At 42.6% G+C, this 18,321-nt stretch overlaps 1 protein-coding gene across 1 annotated transcript in view; it reads right to left on the bottom strand.

The window, feature by feature from the left end:
• Positions 1 to 2,196: 2,196 nt before the first annotated feature.
• PDILT (protein disulfide isomerase like, testis expressed) overlaps positions 2,197 to 18,321 on the bottom strand; it is a 43,347-nt gene continuing 27,222 nt past the window's right edge. Inside the window, exons 5-12 of the mRNA XM_025916891.2 lie at positions 17,677 to 17,814; positions 14,643 to 14,753; positions 14,435 to 14,560; positions 11,497 to 11,694; positions 8,321 to 8,441; positions 5,925 to 6,103; positions 4,422 to 4,511; positions 2,197 to 2,559 (exon numbers count right to left, since the gene is read on the bottom strand). Coding sequence (XP_025772676.1) covers positions 2,320 to 2,559; positions 4,422 to 4,511; positions 5,925 to 6,103; positions 8,321 to 8,441; positions 11,497 to 11,694; positions 14,435 to 14,560; positions 14,643 to 14,753; positions 17,677 to 17,814 — 1,203 coding nt within the window. The 3' untranslated portion in view covers positions 2,197 to 2,319. The remainder of the gene's footprint in view (positions 2,560 to 4,421; positions 4,512 to 5,924; positions 6,104 to 8,320; positions 8,442 to 11,496; positions 11,695 to 14,434; positions 14,561 to 14,642; positions 14,754 to 17,676; positions 17,815 to 18,321) is intronic.

Here is an 18,321-nt window from a genome sequence, read left to right as displayed (position 1 = left end):
CCCAATCTGAGCCTCCACTTCATGAGGTCCCAAATACACGTGGGGGACTTGCAGGTAGCACATCCATTCTCTGGCTGGTGGCCAGTTAGGAACTCTGTTGCATGTGATTTATTCCTAGCAGCCTCCATGAACCCCTCCTTTGACCAGCAGCCACATAGCCTTAAGGCTGAGGCAGGTGAGTTTCACACCATGTCCTGAATACTAACACCTGCTCCTGTTGGGGCAATCTGGCTCAGGTGAATTCCAGGGCCCCAGGCTGTTCCATGCTTAGTCTGGATGTGGACACGCCAGGTTTGGGGGTGGGAGAAGGAGGTATAGGAGCTGGTTCAGGAGCCTGAAGAAGTATAAACAGCCTTTCTGTCACGATAGGTGGCAAGTAGAAAGGCCTAGATGACTTGCAGAGACTTTGGTCGGTAAAATAATATGCCCCCTTTTTCAAGAGGAGCTCTGTTGCCACTTGGCCAAAATGATTAACACAAATTAGCAGCATGAGTCTGTGGTCAGCAGAATAATGACTTCCCAAGATGTCTGTGTCCTAGTCCCCAGAATCTGTGAATGTTACCTTACGTCGCAAAGGGGACTTTGCAGTACCATTAAGTTTAAGACTTTGATATGAGGTTATCTGGGCAGGCCCATGAGCTAAGGGATGCAGGCAGCCCCCCAGAAGCTAGAAAAGGCAAGTCAAGGGATTCTTCCAGAGGGGACTAACCCTCATGACACCTTGACTTTGGCTCAGTGAAATTAACTTCTGATTTCTGGCTTCCAGAGCTGTAAGAGAGTAAGTTGGTACTTTTTGAGCCACTAAATTTGTGGTAATTTTTCAGAGCAATAATAGGAAACTAATATAGAATCTAATTTGGGTCTCCAGGCAACACTGTGTCAGCACCTGCCCCTTTTGGGATGACAGTGAAATCATGTATCTCAGAGATAGGGTGCTGGCTGAAATCAAATTTCATTTGATCCATGGATATTTATTACCTGAGCACCTACTGTGTCCAAGCAGCATTCTAGGCATTAGGAATACAGTGGGGAAGAGAATAGATATATCTGCTCTCCAGGGACTTACCCAACAGTGGGGGAATCAAGCAGTATATTAGTGCACAGCAAAACAAGGTGCTTTCAAATGTTGGTATCTAGGAAGCCCTCTTTGAGGTGGTGGCATTTGAACTGAGGTTTGAAGGATAAAAAAGACATCTGCATGAAGATCTATGGGAGTGCATCATGTGTGCATTTAGGCAGAAGGAACAGCCATAAGGAGAGAAAGCACTTGAACTGTTCAAGAATAGACAGGAAGTATGACTGGAGCCTAGAAAATGACAGAGAGAGAGAAGGGAACAGAAGAGATCTGTGGGGCCAGAAATTTCTAGGCCTGGAAGACATGGTGAGCAGACCAATCTTATTCTAAAAGGGATAAAGATGCCATTACAGAGTTAAAACAAGGTAGTGTTGCAAGCTTTCAAGAATATGGCTTTTTAAAAGAATTTCAGCAGCTTTATGGAATAGGGGTGAGGGGTGGGCAAGGAACTACAGAATGGCAATAGAAGCACCATTGGAGAGACTTCCTTGGCTGAGAATGGTGGGTGGAGGTGGAGGGAAGTGGGTGGAGTCACATGGAGATAAGTGGCACGTGTCAGTGGACAGAAGTGGATGGAATCAGTGCAAGTGGGTGGAGTCACATGCGTTGGTAGAGTTACTTTTAGGGTAGTAAACAAAGGGGCTTGAGGATTATCCTAGCGCCTTGCTGCTTAAGATAGTGGGTCACTTACTGAACTATAGTAGACTGGGGACATGTTTGGGGCTGGATCTCTTTCTTACTGTGCCAAAATACAGCCTAAACAAATCAGTCCACTTCATTTGTAAGTTTTAGCCAAACTCTGGGGACTCCAACCTAGTGAAGGTGGTGTGGAGAGTGGTTAAATGTAGTCTCTGGAGTGAGAGTGCCTGGGATCATATCTCAAGGGCTTTCTGGCTATGTGGTCCTCACTGGTTGCTTAACCTCTCTTTGCCTCAGATCTCTCATCTGTAAAATGGGGATAATGAAAGTAATGTGAGAATTACATGACTGTGTGGCATGTTGTAAACACTCATTAAATGTTTCAGTTATGGCTTCGCTTGCAACCCTGAATTCCAGGCCAAACAGCTTTTCTAAGGCAGCACCAACCACGAAAAAGAGGTAATGCAAAGAACAGGGCCAAAGACTTTCAGGAATTTTTAATTATCCAGCCTCCACCCACTGCAATGATCTATCATTTTTTTTAGAGCAGATCCACTTAGAAAATGATGCCAGGACCTGGCAAATGGCTCTTAGCTTTGGAGAAGCTACAGTTCTTCCTTCACTTTTGGTTTCTTCTCTTCTTTTGGAGGTCCCTTTGGCTTAGCTAACACTTTCTCCTCCTCCTCCTTGGCTGGTTCCTTTTGCCCAGCTGGCTCTTCCAGCTTTGTCACATTCTCTATCCCAGGCAACTTCTGGTCACGTAACTCTTTCTTGATAATAGGTACTTCCTTTTCCTCAGCTAATGCCTCCTCTTCTGTCACTTTACTTTGCTCAGTAGACAACAGCTATTCAAGAAAAGAAGGGAGGGAAGAAGTAGGATAAAGAAATAAAGAGGCAAGACATATGTGGTAATTGTGATTATAATTACCAAGTCTTCTTTTCCTGGAAATGCCCAGAGAGAGGCACTTGGAGCATCCTCATAGATGCCAGAGCCCAACTGTGGTTTTGCCCCTCTGGAAAGAAAGCCCTTGTGGAACCTCCTTCCTCCACTCTAAGGCCACATGTGTGGCTGCCCCAGCTCTAACTCCAGGGCTGGGCATGTGACCCAGGCCTATCATGAATCCCTATCCAGGACATTTCCTAGGACTACTAAGAAGTAGGTGCCTGCTTGCTTTTTTTTTTTTTTTTTTTAATTTGTTTTAATGTTTATTTATTTATTTATTTATTTTTAATTTTTTTTTTCAACGTTTATTTATTTTTGGGACAGAGAGAGACAGAGCATGAACGGGGGAGGGGCAGAGAGAGAGGGAGACACAGAATCGGAAACAGGCTCCAGGCTCCGAGCCATCAGCCCAGAGCCTGACGCGGGGCTCGAACTCACGGACCGCGAGATCGTGACCTGGCTGAAGTCGGACGCTTAACCGACTGCGCCACCCAGGCGCCCCAAATGTTTATTTATTTTTGAGAGAAAGAGACAGAGCATGAGTGGGAGAGGGGCAGAGAGAGACACAGAACTGGAAGCGGGCTCTAGACTCTGAGCTTTCAGCACAGAGCCTGACACGGGGCTTGAACTCACGAGCAGTGAGATCATGACCTGAGCTGAAGTCAAGTGCTTAACCGACTGAGCTACCCAGGCACCCCTTTTCTTTCTTTTTTTAAAAAAAATTTTTAATGATTACTTATTTTTGATTGATGGAGAGAGAGAGAGAGAGAGAGAACAAGAACAAGTGGGCAAGGGGCAGAGAGAGACTGAGACCCAGAATCCAAAGCAGGCTCCAGGCTCTGAGCTGTCAGCACAAAGCCTGATGTGGGGCTTGAACTCACAAACCATGAGATCATGACCTGAGCTGAAGTCAGATGCTCAACCAAATGAGCCACCCAGGCACCCCTAGGCACTTGCTTTTTAAGCTGGGAAGATATTAGTTTAGAGCTGTGGGGAAATCTTTGACCCTCCATGGGGAAGTGACTGCTTGGGAATAAGGCCAACAAAGGTAAAACAGAGATGGGGAGACAGAAAATGAGTTTGAGCTTCTGAATCTACCTGATGTTCTAGCAGTTATATGGATTAAGTTCCCATTGTTGCCTAAACGAAAGAATCGTGTTTCTGATATTTGCAAATGAAAGGGTCCTAACTAATAGAGATGGCACCTTCCTGCAGATGGTCTCACTGAGGCAGGAACAGGATTCAGAGAGAATGGGGATTGTCATCTCATCCATTAGGAAAATAATGCCAGAGAGCTGGATCCTGTCAAGACATCAGGACTGTGATGCTATTTATGCTACATGATTCCTCATGTTCTACCAGAAATCGTGTGTGTGTGTGTGTGTGTGTGTGTGTGTGTGTGTGTGTGTGTGTGTATGAATATGAGAGAGAGAGAGAGTGAGAGCACAAGAGTTTTCCAACAGAAGTTAAGCTCACAGTCCAAGTCCAAGTCCTGTCAAGACTCAGGAACAGAGGCCAGGGAAGCAACCTTAGGAGACCTCAGAGCCTTTGTCTTTCCCTTCATTTCTAAAGTCTGCCATTTCTACTTCCTTGTAATAAGTGCCCTTGAAATAAAGTCATCCAAAATGGGTAGTTGTTCACCGAGTCGTCAATGATCTCCAGAGTACAAGATTATGGGACTCTTGGCACACCCTCTCCTAGTCCTTTGAGTTCTTGATGTTCTATGTGAGACAGAATAATCCAGGTACTGTTGTTTCACCTTACCCCATCCTCATCCTCAATCCTGGTCTTGATTTGAGTTTCCAGGAAGTCAGAAAAGCCCTTCAGGGTATGTTCTCCCTTATACAGTACAGCCTAGAAAGAAAATGGAACAAGGTCAAGACAATATCCTCTTCTTGCAAAATATTCAGGGATTGCTATGTAAGATAAGTCCAGGGTCAAATCCCTAACAACCTGAGTACAGGGAGTAGGTTCTTTAACCTCTCTGAGCCTCCATTACCATGGCTCTAACATAAGAATAATAAAAACTCTTCCACCATAGGGCTATAATGTAGTGCTTCAGAGCACGGACCTCGGAGCATACTGTCAAGGTTCAAACCCTGTTTAACCTCTCTATGACTCAGTTTTTCTATCTGTAATGTGAAGATAACAACAGTACCTACCATATATGTTGTTATAAGAATTTATTGAATTACTATATGAAAAGCACTTAAAACAGTACCTGACTCATAGTGAGTACTACATATAGTTGACGTTATTATCATAAGAAGAAGAATAAGAATAGTTCTTATTTTACAAAGCATCTGATCCATGATCATTGCTCAGTCAACACTAGTTCCCTTTCCTTTTTTAGTCTTTAAGAAGATTATGAAGCTGTTTACTGCCCACTGGTTGTCTAAACTCCCTTTCAGATAACTAAAGACTTAAGATAGCTCCACCCTCTCAACTCAGCCTCATTTTGTACCACTCCTCCACAGCATCTTCTGTACCAGAAGGATGGCATCTCCTTCAGAGTGCTATGGCCACCCTTCTGCCCACATCCTCGTGCATATTATACTTCCTATGTGTAGTTCACATCCCTCTTCTAATCTGATTTAAATCCTCAGCATTCTTCAAAATCTCATGTCTCCATGAAATATTTGCCTTCCAGAATCTGTCCCCTTCAATTCCAATTGCATGTAGAGGTGGGCCTACATCATGACTTCTCTCCCACACTCAGTCATACTCTTCTTGGGAGCAGGAATCTTCGCTTGCTTTGTTTTGATGGACACCCTTCTCCAGGTGCCAAAGCAGAGCAGCATGGAGAGTATGTTCCATGACATTGATGATGCTTGCTGATTATAATACTGAAGTGTAAAAGACATTAACTGCTTTTCTATCATGTGATCTTCCTTCTTCTCATGCACCCCACCCTCAATATTCACGTAGAAATTCCTCCCACCTTATTCCATATAGTCTGGGTAGAGCTCAGCCCCAGTACCAGAGGAAACTGGACCTGACTAATCAAGACACTCACATCAGCCTGACTACACTGACTGGGTAAGGGAAGAGCAGCTAACCCAAGCTGGACCCAATTACAGCAAGTCTTGGGACTTGTGGGGAAGCTAATGGAAAACACTCTTCAACCTGAACATGAGAGGATAATAGGGGCTTGAGCTGAGGATGAAGCTGTTTGGGTAGAAGGCAGAGCTGGAGATAGGGAGAAACTGGTTCTCTGATAATGACATAATGGCATTTCCAGGTATGTGGGTCCCAAGAGCTCCTCACTTGTTGAGAGTCGGTGGGGAAGAGCCTGAAGAAGGGGTACCGGTCCAAGTACATCAGCTGAATGTCATTTGCCATAATGTCAATCTTGGCAATGGTGACTGTTGAGTGGTTTTGATACTTTCTGCCCAACTCCTGCAACACTGGGAAGAGTTCCTTACACTTTTCTGACCAGGGTGCATCTGAAAGAGAAGGGCCATTGCTCAAGTTCACACTAATAAAACTGAAAGTCAATACTACCCCCATAAACACCATCACCATATTTTACTAATGGTTCTGTTGCTTTGCAAATTGCACTCTTTCTTTTAACACCATATTACATTATTTTACATTTCAATCACAGCACCTGGTCATTATTAAATAAATTAGAAAAAAACTGATATAGTCCCCTTCCACCCAGACACTAACACTTTAAGCATGCTGGAACATTTTCTTCTATTCTTTGTTTCTCCTTTGACATAGCTTTCCACTCCAGTTGAAGAGAAAAAAAAAACAAGAAAAATATTTATGCTACATGATTCCTCATGTTCTACCAGAAATCGTGTGTGTGTGTGTGTGTGTGTGTGTGTGTGTGTGTGTGTGTTTATGAATATGAGAGAGAGAGAGAGTGAGAGCACAAGAGTTTTCCAACAGAAGTTAAGCTCACAGTCCAAGGTCACCCAGGTAATTAAGCAGAAAGTGGGATTTGAAGTCAGGCTTCTTTGACTTGTGACTATTATAGTACACTGCCTTTTAGTCCCATGGTAGAGAATGTACCTAAGAGGTTGAACAGGAAGTTGTAACAAGTACAATGACCCCTGGAAAGGGGACTTCCTTAGGGACAGTTCCTTTAAGCTTTGAGTCTGGCCCAAGCACCTAGCCCTCTGGAGAGAATCATGGACCAGCTCTAGCATGGAAAGAAACTGAACCTTCCCTGCTCTTTGTGGTCGAATTAAAGTTTCTGGCTCTGTGGGAGGGGTGGCTTTCAGGGCCCTGACCCTCTACATTTGGATGATCATCCCTCCATTTACAAACCAAGTGCATCCATGACCATCTGCTCTCCCTGCAGCTCCCCTGGAGCCCAATGGGCCCTGGGTTGGAACAGGAGGGGGCATAATGGTCACAGTCCCAGGGGGCCAATCTGAGAGGCCTGCTTCCGAGAAAATGAGGCTGCTCTTGCCTTTTACCAGAGCCAAATGAGCATTCTCATAACTCCAGTGTCAGGTAAGTATAGAAAAGCTGCCCACCCTCTCACGTAAAGGGAACAGATCATGGTTATTCAACCACGCAGACCTTAAACACTTCACCCTGTGGATGAGAGTCCATTTCAGTGAGATTTTTAAAGGTCTGCACATTGCATTCCAGCCCTCAGGAAGTAATGGCATCAGAGCTTGATTTGAATTTTTTGCCTTGCAATGAATTTACTGTGTGACCTGGGGTAAGGTAATTAATCTTTCTGAGACTAAATTCCCTGATCTGTATCATGGAGAAATCCACTGGACCTTCCTAAGAGGCTTGTTTTGAGGAGGAAAAAAGAGCAGGTGTGTGAACAGCCAACTCATGTCGGGCTCATTGTAAGTTCTCAGTAAATAGTAAATAAGAGAGATGTCTGAAGTAACTTCATTATCACCCTTCTCTGTATCTCAGAGTAGGAGTGAAGTCCCCAGTTTGGACTCTCACATGCAAATCAGAAAGAGTAGAGAAAGGGCAATAGTCCTTAGGCAAGCACTGGAAATAATTACAACAACAATAATAGCAGCAATAATAGCTGTTATTTATCAAGCGCTTGCAATATGCCACACACTGCTAAGCTCTCTTCCTACAGGATTTGAGTCTCCAGTTTGGCCACACCAACTCAGGTAGGTTAAATACAGGCCATTTGATAAGTTACTTAAAGTCAGAACTGCTCTTCTGTACAGCAGTTACCAGCCAAGGCACTGAGGTCAGGCTGTCTAGGCTCCAATCCCTATTCTCAGTACTTAGTCACTGCCTGACTTTGGAAAAGTTTCTTCACCCACCTGAGACTCTGTTTAGTCATATGCAAAGTGAGAGCAATAGTAGTAGCTACTTTCAAAAGTGTGTCGTGAGGATTAAATGAGATAAAGTATAGAATGGCTCAGCAGAAGGCCTGGTATACCATAGCATTGAATCAGTGTTAGCCATCAGCATATTATTGTTGTAAAAGCCATAGACCTGAATTATATGGACGGTATTCCACACGTTCCAAGAATTAGATTTTCAGGAAGAGTTGCACTGTGGGTGATAGCATCTTAATCCAAACTCTTTGGATGTTAGAAAACCATCCTTCACATAGTGTTTTGATAGATTTTTGAGTTTTGGGGGCCCAAGAATTCAGGAATAACAGATGAAAAAGTAATGTCTGGGCCACTGCTTTCTATGGCCTCTGCAGAGATACTTACAGAACATCACAAATACATCCCTTTCCTTGTCAAAGACCACCACATTGAAGTTCTTCGCAACGAGTTGCTTAACTGGCCCCTGGTCCCAATATTTTGGAATCTCTTCACTGGATTGATGTTTCTAGGAAGCAAATTTGAGAGATCTGACAGTCGCCAGAAAAGGGTTGGCAGTTGGGGCTCCCTGCCCCAATGGGAAACAATGGGAAGTTTTCTCTTGTTCTTAACAAGAGCCTTGGGAAAGAGTTTGAAATGCTCATGTTCAGCCTGAATTGTTCAGGGCCAGTTGAGATCAGAGGGCTAAGGAAGAGGTAGGGCTTCAAGCTGGAATGAATTCTAGCCTTCCAAATATGTAATTTGTGAGGTTCTCAGATGAGAGTTGGGTTCATGTCTTTAACATCTTAACTAGTTTGTCCTGACCTCCCCACTAAAGTTTATCTGTTCCCAATTACTTCCTGAATCAAAACCAAGATAATTTACATGACCTGTTAAACCTTTATCACCCTTTGGCTCCCATTAGCCTCACCAAGCTCATTACCATTCTTTCTTTCCTTTCTTCAACCATACTGGTCTTCTGTTTAACCAAAGGGCTAGCTTTCTTCCACCTCAGGCCTTTGTTGATGCCATTCCTGCGTCTGGAGGGCCTTCCCCACTCCCCATTCTTGCTCTTCTTTCTTTATCCAGTTAACTCAGATTTACCCTTCAAAATGATCTCTAGGGAGGGCTTCCCTCACTCTCTCCAAACTAGGTCAGATCCTGCTACCGTAAGTTTTCATACCATTTAATATTTTTCCTTGTATCACTTATTCAAGTTTATCATATATATGTTATTTTTCTCATTATTTTCTTTTCTGGTTATTTGATTCATGTGTCTCTACTACACTAGACAGAATGTCACAAGGTATTTTTCTGTCTTCATCACTGAGTATGCACAGCCTGATACATTGTAGGACCTGAGTAAATATTCTGTGAGAGAATGCATGAAAGAATGAACCTAACTCTGCTTCTTTTTGAAGGAAATGGTATAAATCTCACAACATATATTTTTCTCTACAACCATTGCTTCCTGCAGTCTCTTGAATCCACACCCTTCTCTCCATCTGCACTGCTGTTCCCCAACCCAGGTAGCCTTCATCTCTCACCTAGATCACTGCAATAGCCCCACAGAGTTCTTTCTGCATCTCCTAATCTTCTCCACACCTTTATTCTACCAGTGGGGTTTTATTTTCACCATGCAAATTTTCATTTCTATTGCTCTCAGGACACCAAGTCCTTAATATGCATAGCTGTCTGGCCTTTACCCAGTTTGCCAGCTCCTACAATACTTCCCTCGTCCCGACCCCAGCCTCTGGAAGGGACTTGAAGATTCTTTCTGAGGAAGCATAAAGAGGGTGGGGGCTGGACATGGGAGGTGGGAAATGGTGAAAAAGTTGGAAATTAGAAATGGGCCAGACCAGGCATGTGACATCTCATACATCATGTGAAGCATGCTCATCTCTATTGCAAGAGTTTGGTGGATGTATTGGCCCTTGACAAGGAGACAGACACCTCCTGAGGCTCAACTGGAGGGAAGAGAGAGAGAATGGGTAGTGCTGCAGGTAGGTTTGTAGATATGTTGACAGAAAATGAGGGGCCCTTGCCTTAATGATACATGGTCTCGTGCTCAGCTGAGACTGGAAGAAGGAAGGGGATATGAGGACAAAGAGACTCAGAGATGAAGAAAATGAACACACTAAGAGAAATTTCTATAGATATGTCAAGACATTTCAAAGAGCCCACAGGAGGTTTGTGATTCAGTGAAACCAGCCTGCCTCAGGGTGGTGTTCTGTTTCTCTAGCATTGGCCTGGAAGCAGTAGGGACATGAAGTGGGTTCAACCAGGGTTGTGATTTTGCCTTGTAAATTCTACAGGGTGTAAAGAAGTAGAAGATAGATAAAGAAATAAAGGGATAAAGGAATTAAGGGAATCGTCACCAGAGCGATGAACTATGGAATCCAAGTTCATGAAGGCAGTAGAGAGATTGTGACATGGCATCAGGAGACTGGAAGCCATGAGAAGGGTAAGGATTTACAACAATATGGATACTACAAAAGGAACTAAAGGGATGGGAAGCTTGAAATCAGGTTTTCAGAGGGGCTGCCATCTCTAAAGTGTGGCCACAAGAGCAGGTGGCTGGAATGGCAAACAGTGACTAGAGAAGAGAGAGACCAGGGTTTTGCATACTGACATTTCTGGAGGTGATGGCAGAGAAGGGATGGAAAGCAAGTCTGCAATGAGCTTAAGTCCTCAGAGAGTGAAAGGGACATGATCAGAGGACAGCAATGGAAGGTAGGAGCAGGTGATCTAAAAGTCCAAATGCGTGGGGTCTGGCATTTTGAAGGTAGGAGGAAATGTCATGGAGGACACCAGCCTCACTACTTGGCCTGTGATGATGATGTGCATAGGAGAAAAAAAAAAAAAAAACAGCTTTCACTTGAGAAGGAGTGTCTGTGTGGGAATGGACAGAAGGTAATGGGAACCCTCAGAGGGAAAGGGACCAAATATTCTGGTTTGCCTGGAAAGTTCCAATTTATTCTGTTTCAGAATACTTTTAAAGATTGCATGCCCCCAACCCCCATTATTCTCAAAAGTGTTTCCATTTGGTAAATAAAAAATATGGTCACCTAATGCAGCAGGGTGGCTGAAGGACTTCACAAGTGCTACATAAACAGCAGGAGATGTTGTGTTATGTATGATCCTTCTCCTTCCTTTTATAGCAAAACAGGCTCATTTCTAACCTCCCAGACAAGAGGTCCCTAAAACCTTTAGGGCTAAATCCTGATGGCTTAATACATCCCCACCCCCCTCCCCCCAAAATCCATCTATCCTTAAATCTTTCACAGGAGAGTCCAAAAGGAGGAAAAGTGTCTCCTTTCATAGGATGTTGGCCCTGGGAGCTCCTGCATTTCAGTTGAGAGTATCTGCAAAGGAAATGCCTTTCAGAATAAAGAATTAATGGTGGAATCATAGTGTCAGGACAAGTCAAAAGTTGAAAAGATTGGAGGTGGAGAGATAAGGGTATTTCCCCATTTTGAACCATGAGATTGACCTTTATTCTGCCTCCCTGTTCAGATGACCAAAGCCAGCAAAATTATGAAATTTTGAGGTTCAGGGTAAAGTTTGTCCAACAACAAACTTACCTTGGCACTTCTATTCAGAAAGCTGCGGCCAAATTTCTTGAGATTTTCGTAGGTTATCTCCTCAGAAGGCATTTTGTACCTCGCGTCAGAGCTTAAGTTTAGGATTTGGACACATGGGATATTAACCTCTGTAATCCTGAAGTATTTGAATATATGTCCATTTCTGGGTTCATCTGCATCCACAATGATGAAAAGGATCTGCCAAATCAAATAAAACCTGTGTCCCTCTAGGATTGGAGGCCATGAGAAGGTTAAAGATTAAAACTGGCTAAGGAATCCCTTACTGAGGGAAAGAAACTCCAGAGCCATGGGAGATCACTAACGGAATGCAAATAGCAGGGTCTATGGAGTGCCTCTGAAAGATAGAACAGGGCCCCTTTCCATCAGGCAGGGCAGCCCTGTGCCCCAGGGCACAGGCCGTTGTTGTCCGTCTGCCCGGTTTCACCATCCTTGAGCAGGGTACCATCCACACAACCACAGGAAGTCAGGAGGTCCTGGACTTTCATCCAGGTCCTTGGGCAAAACCATAACTGACCCTCTCTGTGCTTCTATTTCCTTATCTTGTAGAGATTATAAGAGTACCCACCTTATAGGGTTGTTGAGAGAATTAAACAGGACAATGGCTTAGTTCAATAACTGGGAGGTAGAAAATGCTCATATGTCAGCTTTTTTTGTTCTAAATTATTCTTCTGTCAAGGGAATTCATGACTTCATTTACTCATCATTAAACAAATATTAGTGGAGTGCCTACTAGGCATTTTGCTACCTACTGGGGACATAAGATCTGCCCTCATGGAGTTTATGTTCTAATGGAAAAAATAGACAACAAAGGAGTGAATAAATTAATAAATTCATATAGCGATGAGTGCCAGTTAGACAGTAAAAAGGGTACTGTGATAGAACATGACCATATAGGTGAAGTCAGGTCAGAGCTCAGTGTTAGGTAGGAAGGTCAAGAAGAGTATCTGAGGAGGTGACATCTTAGCAGGGACATGGGTGATGAGTTAACAAGTCAGGACAACACTGAACCAGGCAGTGGAAGTTGTTAATGCAAAAGCCTGGGGTCAGGGAACATAAAGTGTTCTTGAATAGAAAGGAAAGGCTGGTGTGGCTCCAGCATCATGAGGGACAGAGTCACGGGGGACAAGTTTAGAGACATGTCAGAGATGAGATCAGAGCTCTAATAAGGAGGTTGAGTTTTATCTGAATAAGATAGAGGGCCACTGAAGAATAATAAGCCAGAGAGTGCTACAATAATTTGTGAAAAATGACTCTGGTTGCAGAGAAGCAGTAAGATTGGAAGTGGGGAGGCCACTTAGAGGCCACAGCAAACACTGATACCCTCAGGTCATTCATCTATCAAAATATTAAGGGCCCTGTTATGTGCCTGACACTCTTCCGGGTGCTGGGGAGACTGTGAAAACAGAGCAACGTATTAGAACCATCCTTTGTATACTTTCAACAAATATTGGCTAGATGTGAACAGGATAAGATATGGGGGTATGACCTGTCTGAATAGTATTCATCCATTGTCTTTGGCTCTAAAATGTATCACAGTCAATAAATGGCATTCAGGAACCTAGATAGTTGGGGTAAAGGGCATTTAGAACCTTATCTCAGGGGCACCTGGGTGACTCAGTCAACTGGTTAAGCGTCTAACTCTTGATTTCGGCTCAGGTTATGAACTCACAGTGAGATGGAACCCCAGGTGGGTCTCTGAGCTGACAGCATAGAACCTGCTTGGGATTTTCTCTCTCCCTCTCTCTCTCTGCCCCTTCCCTGCTCATGCACTCTACCTGTCTGTCTTCCTCAAAAATAAACATTAAAAAAAAAAGAACCTTGTCTAACAATATATGCCAAAAGAAACTCCACCCAGATTAAAGAGCTAAATTTAAAAAAATAATCTGGAAGAAATATGGCTAAGTACTGACTATCATAACATAAGAGAAATAGAGGGAAGCAATCAGATTGTGATCAACTGAATTATATCAAAAATCTATATTTTAAAATTGAATAAAGCAGGAAAAATATTAACCAGAGATATTTCTGTAATTGGAACAAACTTCCTGGAGAATATGGTGGGATGTAGCACAAACATTAAATATGTTCATGCCCTAGTGGCTTTACTTGTATTTATTTTGGGGTTTAAGCTTTTTAATTGTTTCACTTGAATTTTAGAGTAATTTTCTTGAAAAGGAAAAAAAGCCTGCCATTACCATACTTCTTATAAAAAAATAAAGAGAAAAAAAGAAACTAATTGCCTCCATAGTCCAGGTGGTGGTAACTACATAAATACAGGTATAGGTCTTAAGAAAAACAGATTTGTTTCTAATGATGATGATAGCAATGATGATAGCAGTGTTCACTGTACATTGCTTATTGCTCTACATACAATGCTTCTAATTCTTACACACAGTTCTCCATTTTACATGAGGTGATTGAAACTGAGAGGCTTAGAAACTCAGTGACAAAAATCCCTTGTAAGAGGAAGAAAAGTTGTGGAAAGTTTAAGCCTTTCTGCTTCACACCTTCAGGCTGTTCCTATTCCCTGACCTCAGGCAGGGGTGGTCTCTCCTCCTCCTCACCTGCAGGCCAAAAACCACTCACAGTGCAACCACTCACCCTTGCTGGAGCATAGTCCATCAAAAAGCAACCAAACCTCACATTCCCATGGTAGACTTCTCAAAAAGATGAGGGAAGAAGAAGCATAGGTATAGCAAGAAAGGAAGAGACACTGGACAGGAAGAAGGGAGGAGGCTGGTTTAAAATTAAGTAGTAAATAATATGTAGTATCAATATGTAAATAAGGAAGCTGGTATGGAAATGAATATGCAAGTTCTCCCTGGCTTAATTTATAATCAGCCTGGCAGGCAAATAGCATTAGGGTCTACAGGTTCTGGATCCCCATTCAACAAGGGCAATACCACTTTCCACAAACCTTGTTTGTAAATTCCTTCGATGCCAACTTGTAATGCTGCATTATCATACCAAATGACTCGGATCTTTTAGAGGCGAAGAGCAGCATGTGATTCAGGATGTGCAATTCATAAATCAGATCCTTACTCTGAAATTACCAGGGAAATAGGTCATCCAGGCACAAAGCTACCCCAGCTGCCCTTCTCCCAGGGACCTTTTGGCTCACTGACCTCGGTGTTGTATTCAATAACAAAATCTGTAAGGTGCTGCTTTATGACTTGATTGAGGACCTGTTTGTTGGTACTGTCATTAATAAGCTCCTCCCGGTTCACAATTTTTCCCTTGGACAAAAGGAGAAAAACATTAGAGGGCAGTAGCTTCCGTAATATAGACACTTAATAAATATAAATAGCAAAATTTTCCCCTTGGACAAAAGGAGAATACCATCATGACAAGTGTAATCCATAATCTTTACTTCATAAATAGGAATGGCCAGCCTGTGGGTGAAACATGGGTCTGTGGCAGCCGTGAAAATCTCCAATCTACAAAGCAGGGGGTGTAACCAGCTGCTGTGCTTTGAAATCCATCCACGTAGTTGTACTGATGCTGAGCAGTATCTTACACACTGCTCCTAACTGATGCACTGTTTCAGGGATACTAAGGCAAGCTCATTTCTGGGAGATGCAGGACTTCTCTGGTAGGCAACTTTGGCCAACTTTCTTAGAACTCCACTGCAATCAAGGACCTTCTTTCCTTCCAAAGGGTCAGACCTACATCCTGGCCTGATGAGTTCTCCCTGCCCCTCCCCCCACATCAGCTCCCTTTGTTCCCCTTCATAGGCATTTTCCCCAATCTTTTGCATATCTAATCCTGTTTGATGACTGCTTCTCAGAAGGACTGCAATTAACATAGAGAAGGAAATAATTGCCTGTAGCCCTGGATCAAAGTCTGCAGGGGAAGGAGAACAAAGAGGTGGCTCTCTTCGTTGGTTTCTCTCTACTCCATCTCCTTCTGTTTGCGTCCACCAATCCTATGCTCTAGTCCAAATCCCTTCCCTGGACTCCTGCAAAAGCCTTCTAATGGTCTTCCAATTTCTCCCCTTATTTCCCTCCAACCCATTCCCTACCTTCAGCCAGAGTGATGCGGTTAAAAAGCACTTATGTCATTCTCTTGCTCAAATACCGCACAGCCCCTATTGTCCTTTGGACAGAACCAAAACCCTTTTCTGGTCGTAGTAATAGTCTGATAATACTAATCAGACTTATCAAGAGCTCATATTGTACCGGTCACACAGTTCTAAATATGCCATATGCAAGAACTCTTTTAATCCTCATAACATCTCACTGAGCTGTGAATCATTATTTCTTCCATTGTACAGTTGAGGAAATCAAGGTACAGAAAAATGAAGTGACTTGCCCAGGGTTGCTAAGCTAGTGAGAGGTAGAGCCAAGATTCCACCCCAGGCTGTCTGACTCTAGAACTCATGCTCTTAACCATAAAAATAGACCAGCTTTGTCCTAACTGAATTTTTCAAATTTGCTCTTTGGCTTTTGATATTGTGATGAGGTTTGTTCTGTGGAACTGTCAATAATTTTTTTATGTGGCCCAAATTTATCAGTATTTCTTTTCATAGATTTTGGGGTTTCTGTCAATGCTTCATAAAAGGGCTTTCCCACTACAAGTTTAGAAGCAAAATCCTCCATGACATCTTCTAGTGTTTCCATGGTTTCATCGTTATATTTTTAAATCAATAAGAAATCAATCTGGAATTTAATTTGGTGGAAGGAGAATATATAGATTTAGCTTTTTTTTTTTTTTTCTAAATGGCTACCCAATTCTCTCAACACTAATCATTGAATAACATATTTTCCCTAATGATCTAAAATATCACCTTTATTATATACTAGATTTCCATATGTATTTGGATCTATTTTTAGATTCTATGTTGTCCCATTCAGATACATAAATCAGGTTATTTTATTCTCCGACTTAACACTTTTTAATGACTTCCAAGAGTCCAAGTAAAAATGTAGTGGCTCACAGTCTTAAGCAGATCTGGGTATCACTTCACCCACCTCCTATGTGGCCTTGGGCAAGTAAACTAACCACTCTGAGCCATATCTATAAATAACATAATTACTGTAAGGATTTGGCTTTGTGTGGGGAGGGAGTAAGGCATGTTTCAGGAACCAGACTACAGTGTTTAGAGTAACACTGTTCAATAGAACTTTCTGTGATGATGGAAATGCTCTGTATATCTATGCTGTCCAATACAGTAGCCACTATCCACATGTAGCTAGTTTGATTGGGGAACTAGAATGTTAATTTAACTACTTTTAATGTAAACAGTCATATGTGACAAGTAGCTGCCATATTGGGCAGCTCAGATCTAGATCCCAGAGAGGAAGAAGGGGAAGATGTGTAACAGAGGCTAGGCTGTGAAAGGCCATGTAGGTCTTACTGGAGACTTGAGTCTTTATCCCAAGAATAATAGGAAGCCATTAAAAGGCTTTCCAGTGGGAAGGAGGCAGGTGGCCATCAGTTGGAGTTTTGGAAAGATTGTTCTTTACAGTACAAGAGAGATTGTGGTAGACCAGTTGGGTACATGTTGTATTAGGGTATAGGAGATCATGGTCACTTGACTTAGGATAGTAGTAATATAGCTAAATAGATAGATTCAAGGGATATTTTAGACTTAAAATAAATAGGATTGGAGTGATGGACTGGTTGTGAATGGTGGAGGAGAGGGAGGTTTTAGAATAATGCCTGGGTATTCTGACTTTGCTCATATGGGAGAAATGGTGACACCATTCATTGAGAGGGGAGAAAACACTGTAAGAGGATTTGGAGGGGAGATTGTGTTAGGCTTGGTCATATTGAGACAGTTGGTGATGGATATGAAAGTCTGGAGATAGAGAAGTCTGGGTGGAGATGGAGATTTGTAAGTCATGATTGTATGAACAATATTTGCTGTTGGAGGTTGGGTGGGAGAGGATGGACCAGAAGAAAACACAAGGTAGAGGACTGAGCCTTAATGAATGGCATTTACTGATCCAGAAGAGGAGGAGGAGCTTAAAATAAAAAATGTCTAGAAAGGCCAGAGAAACTCCAGGAGACTGTGTGATCTCACAGCAGCGGCCTAGTCCAATGCCACTTAGTTCACAAGTGGCAGAACTAGAATTTGTGCCCAAAGCCTATAGATACATGCATTGTACACTATTTTGAACTGGAGACACTTCACTAGCAATAGAATCAAAATCTTACCTTTTTGAACACCAGAAGACTGTCAAGGGTGACGTGGAAACGCCCAATGGCATTGCTAATTGATATCACTCCAAACGTTAGCTCTGGGAAGTCTTTGATCACATCATAGAACAACTCTGCTACTTCTTCCTCTAAATCCTGTTTGGGGAAGGATGTTGGGTAAGGCTTTGGTAGAAAGCAAAATACCTGGCTTATTTAAGGTCAAGGTAGAAATGGTGACCAATTTGTCTCCTCACCTTTCCAAGTTCTGGGGTTTTCCTGGGTCCCCTAAATCCCTTTTCATGGATGTTTCATACTCAGAATACTTATATGGCTATGACTAAGCCCAAAATAGACAACTCCACAGAGATTAATGAAGAGAATAGATAAACTTGATTTTTTCCAATTATTTATAATAAGGTTGTTCTAAACACACAGGTTTAGACTTAAACATTTATTCCTTAATCGCTTTCAGAAGAGGCGACTGATCTGGCCACATGGATCACCAAATATGAGAAACTTGGGGCTGAAAAGTGAAATGAGACAGAAAGAGGCACATACTCTTCCTATGTAAAAATATAATGCCAAAGTTCTGACTTCTACTGGGGGAAGGAAAGAATCGTCAGAGTTACAGGACATGAGTAGAGACATATGAGAAACTCATTC

This window comes from Puma concolor, chromosome E3 (genome assembly GCF_028749965.1).
Source record: "Puma concolor isolate L17-30 chromosome E3, mPumCon1.1.hap2, whole genome shotgun sequence".
Taxonomy (NCBI): domain Eukaryota; kingdom Metazoa; phylum Chordata; class Mammalia; order Carnivora; family Felidae; genus Puma; species Puma concolor.
The sequence above is the reverse complement of the archived record's forward strand: the minus strand, read 5'-3'. Positions and strand labels throughout refer to the sequence as shown.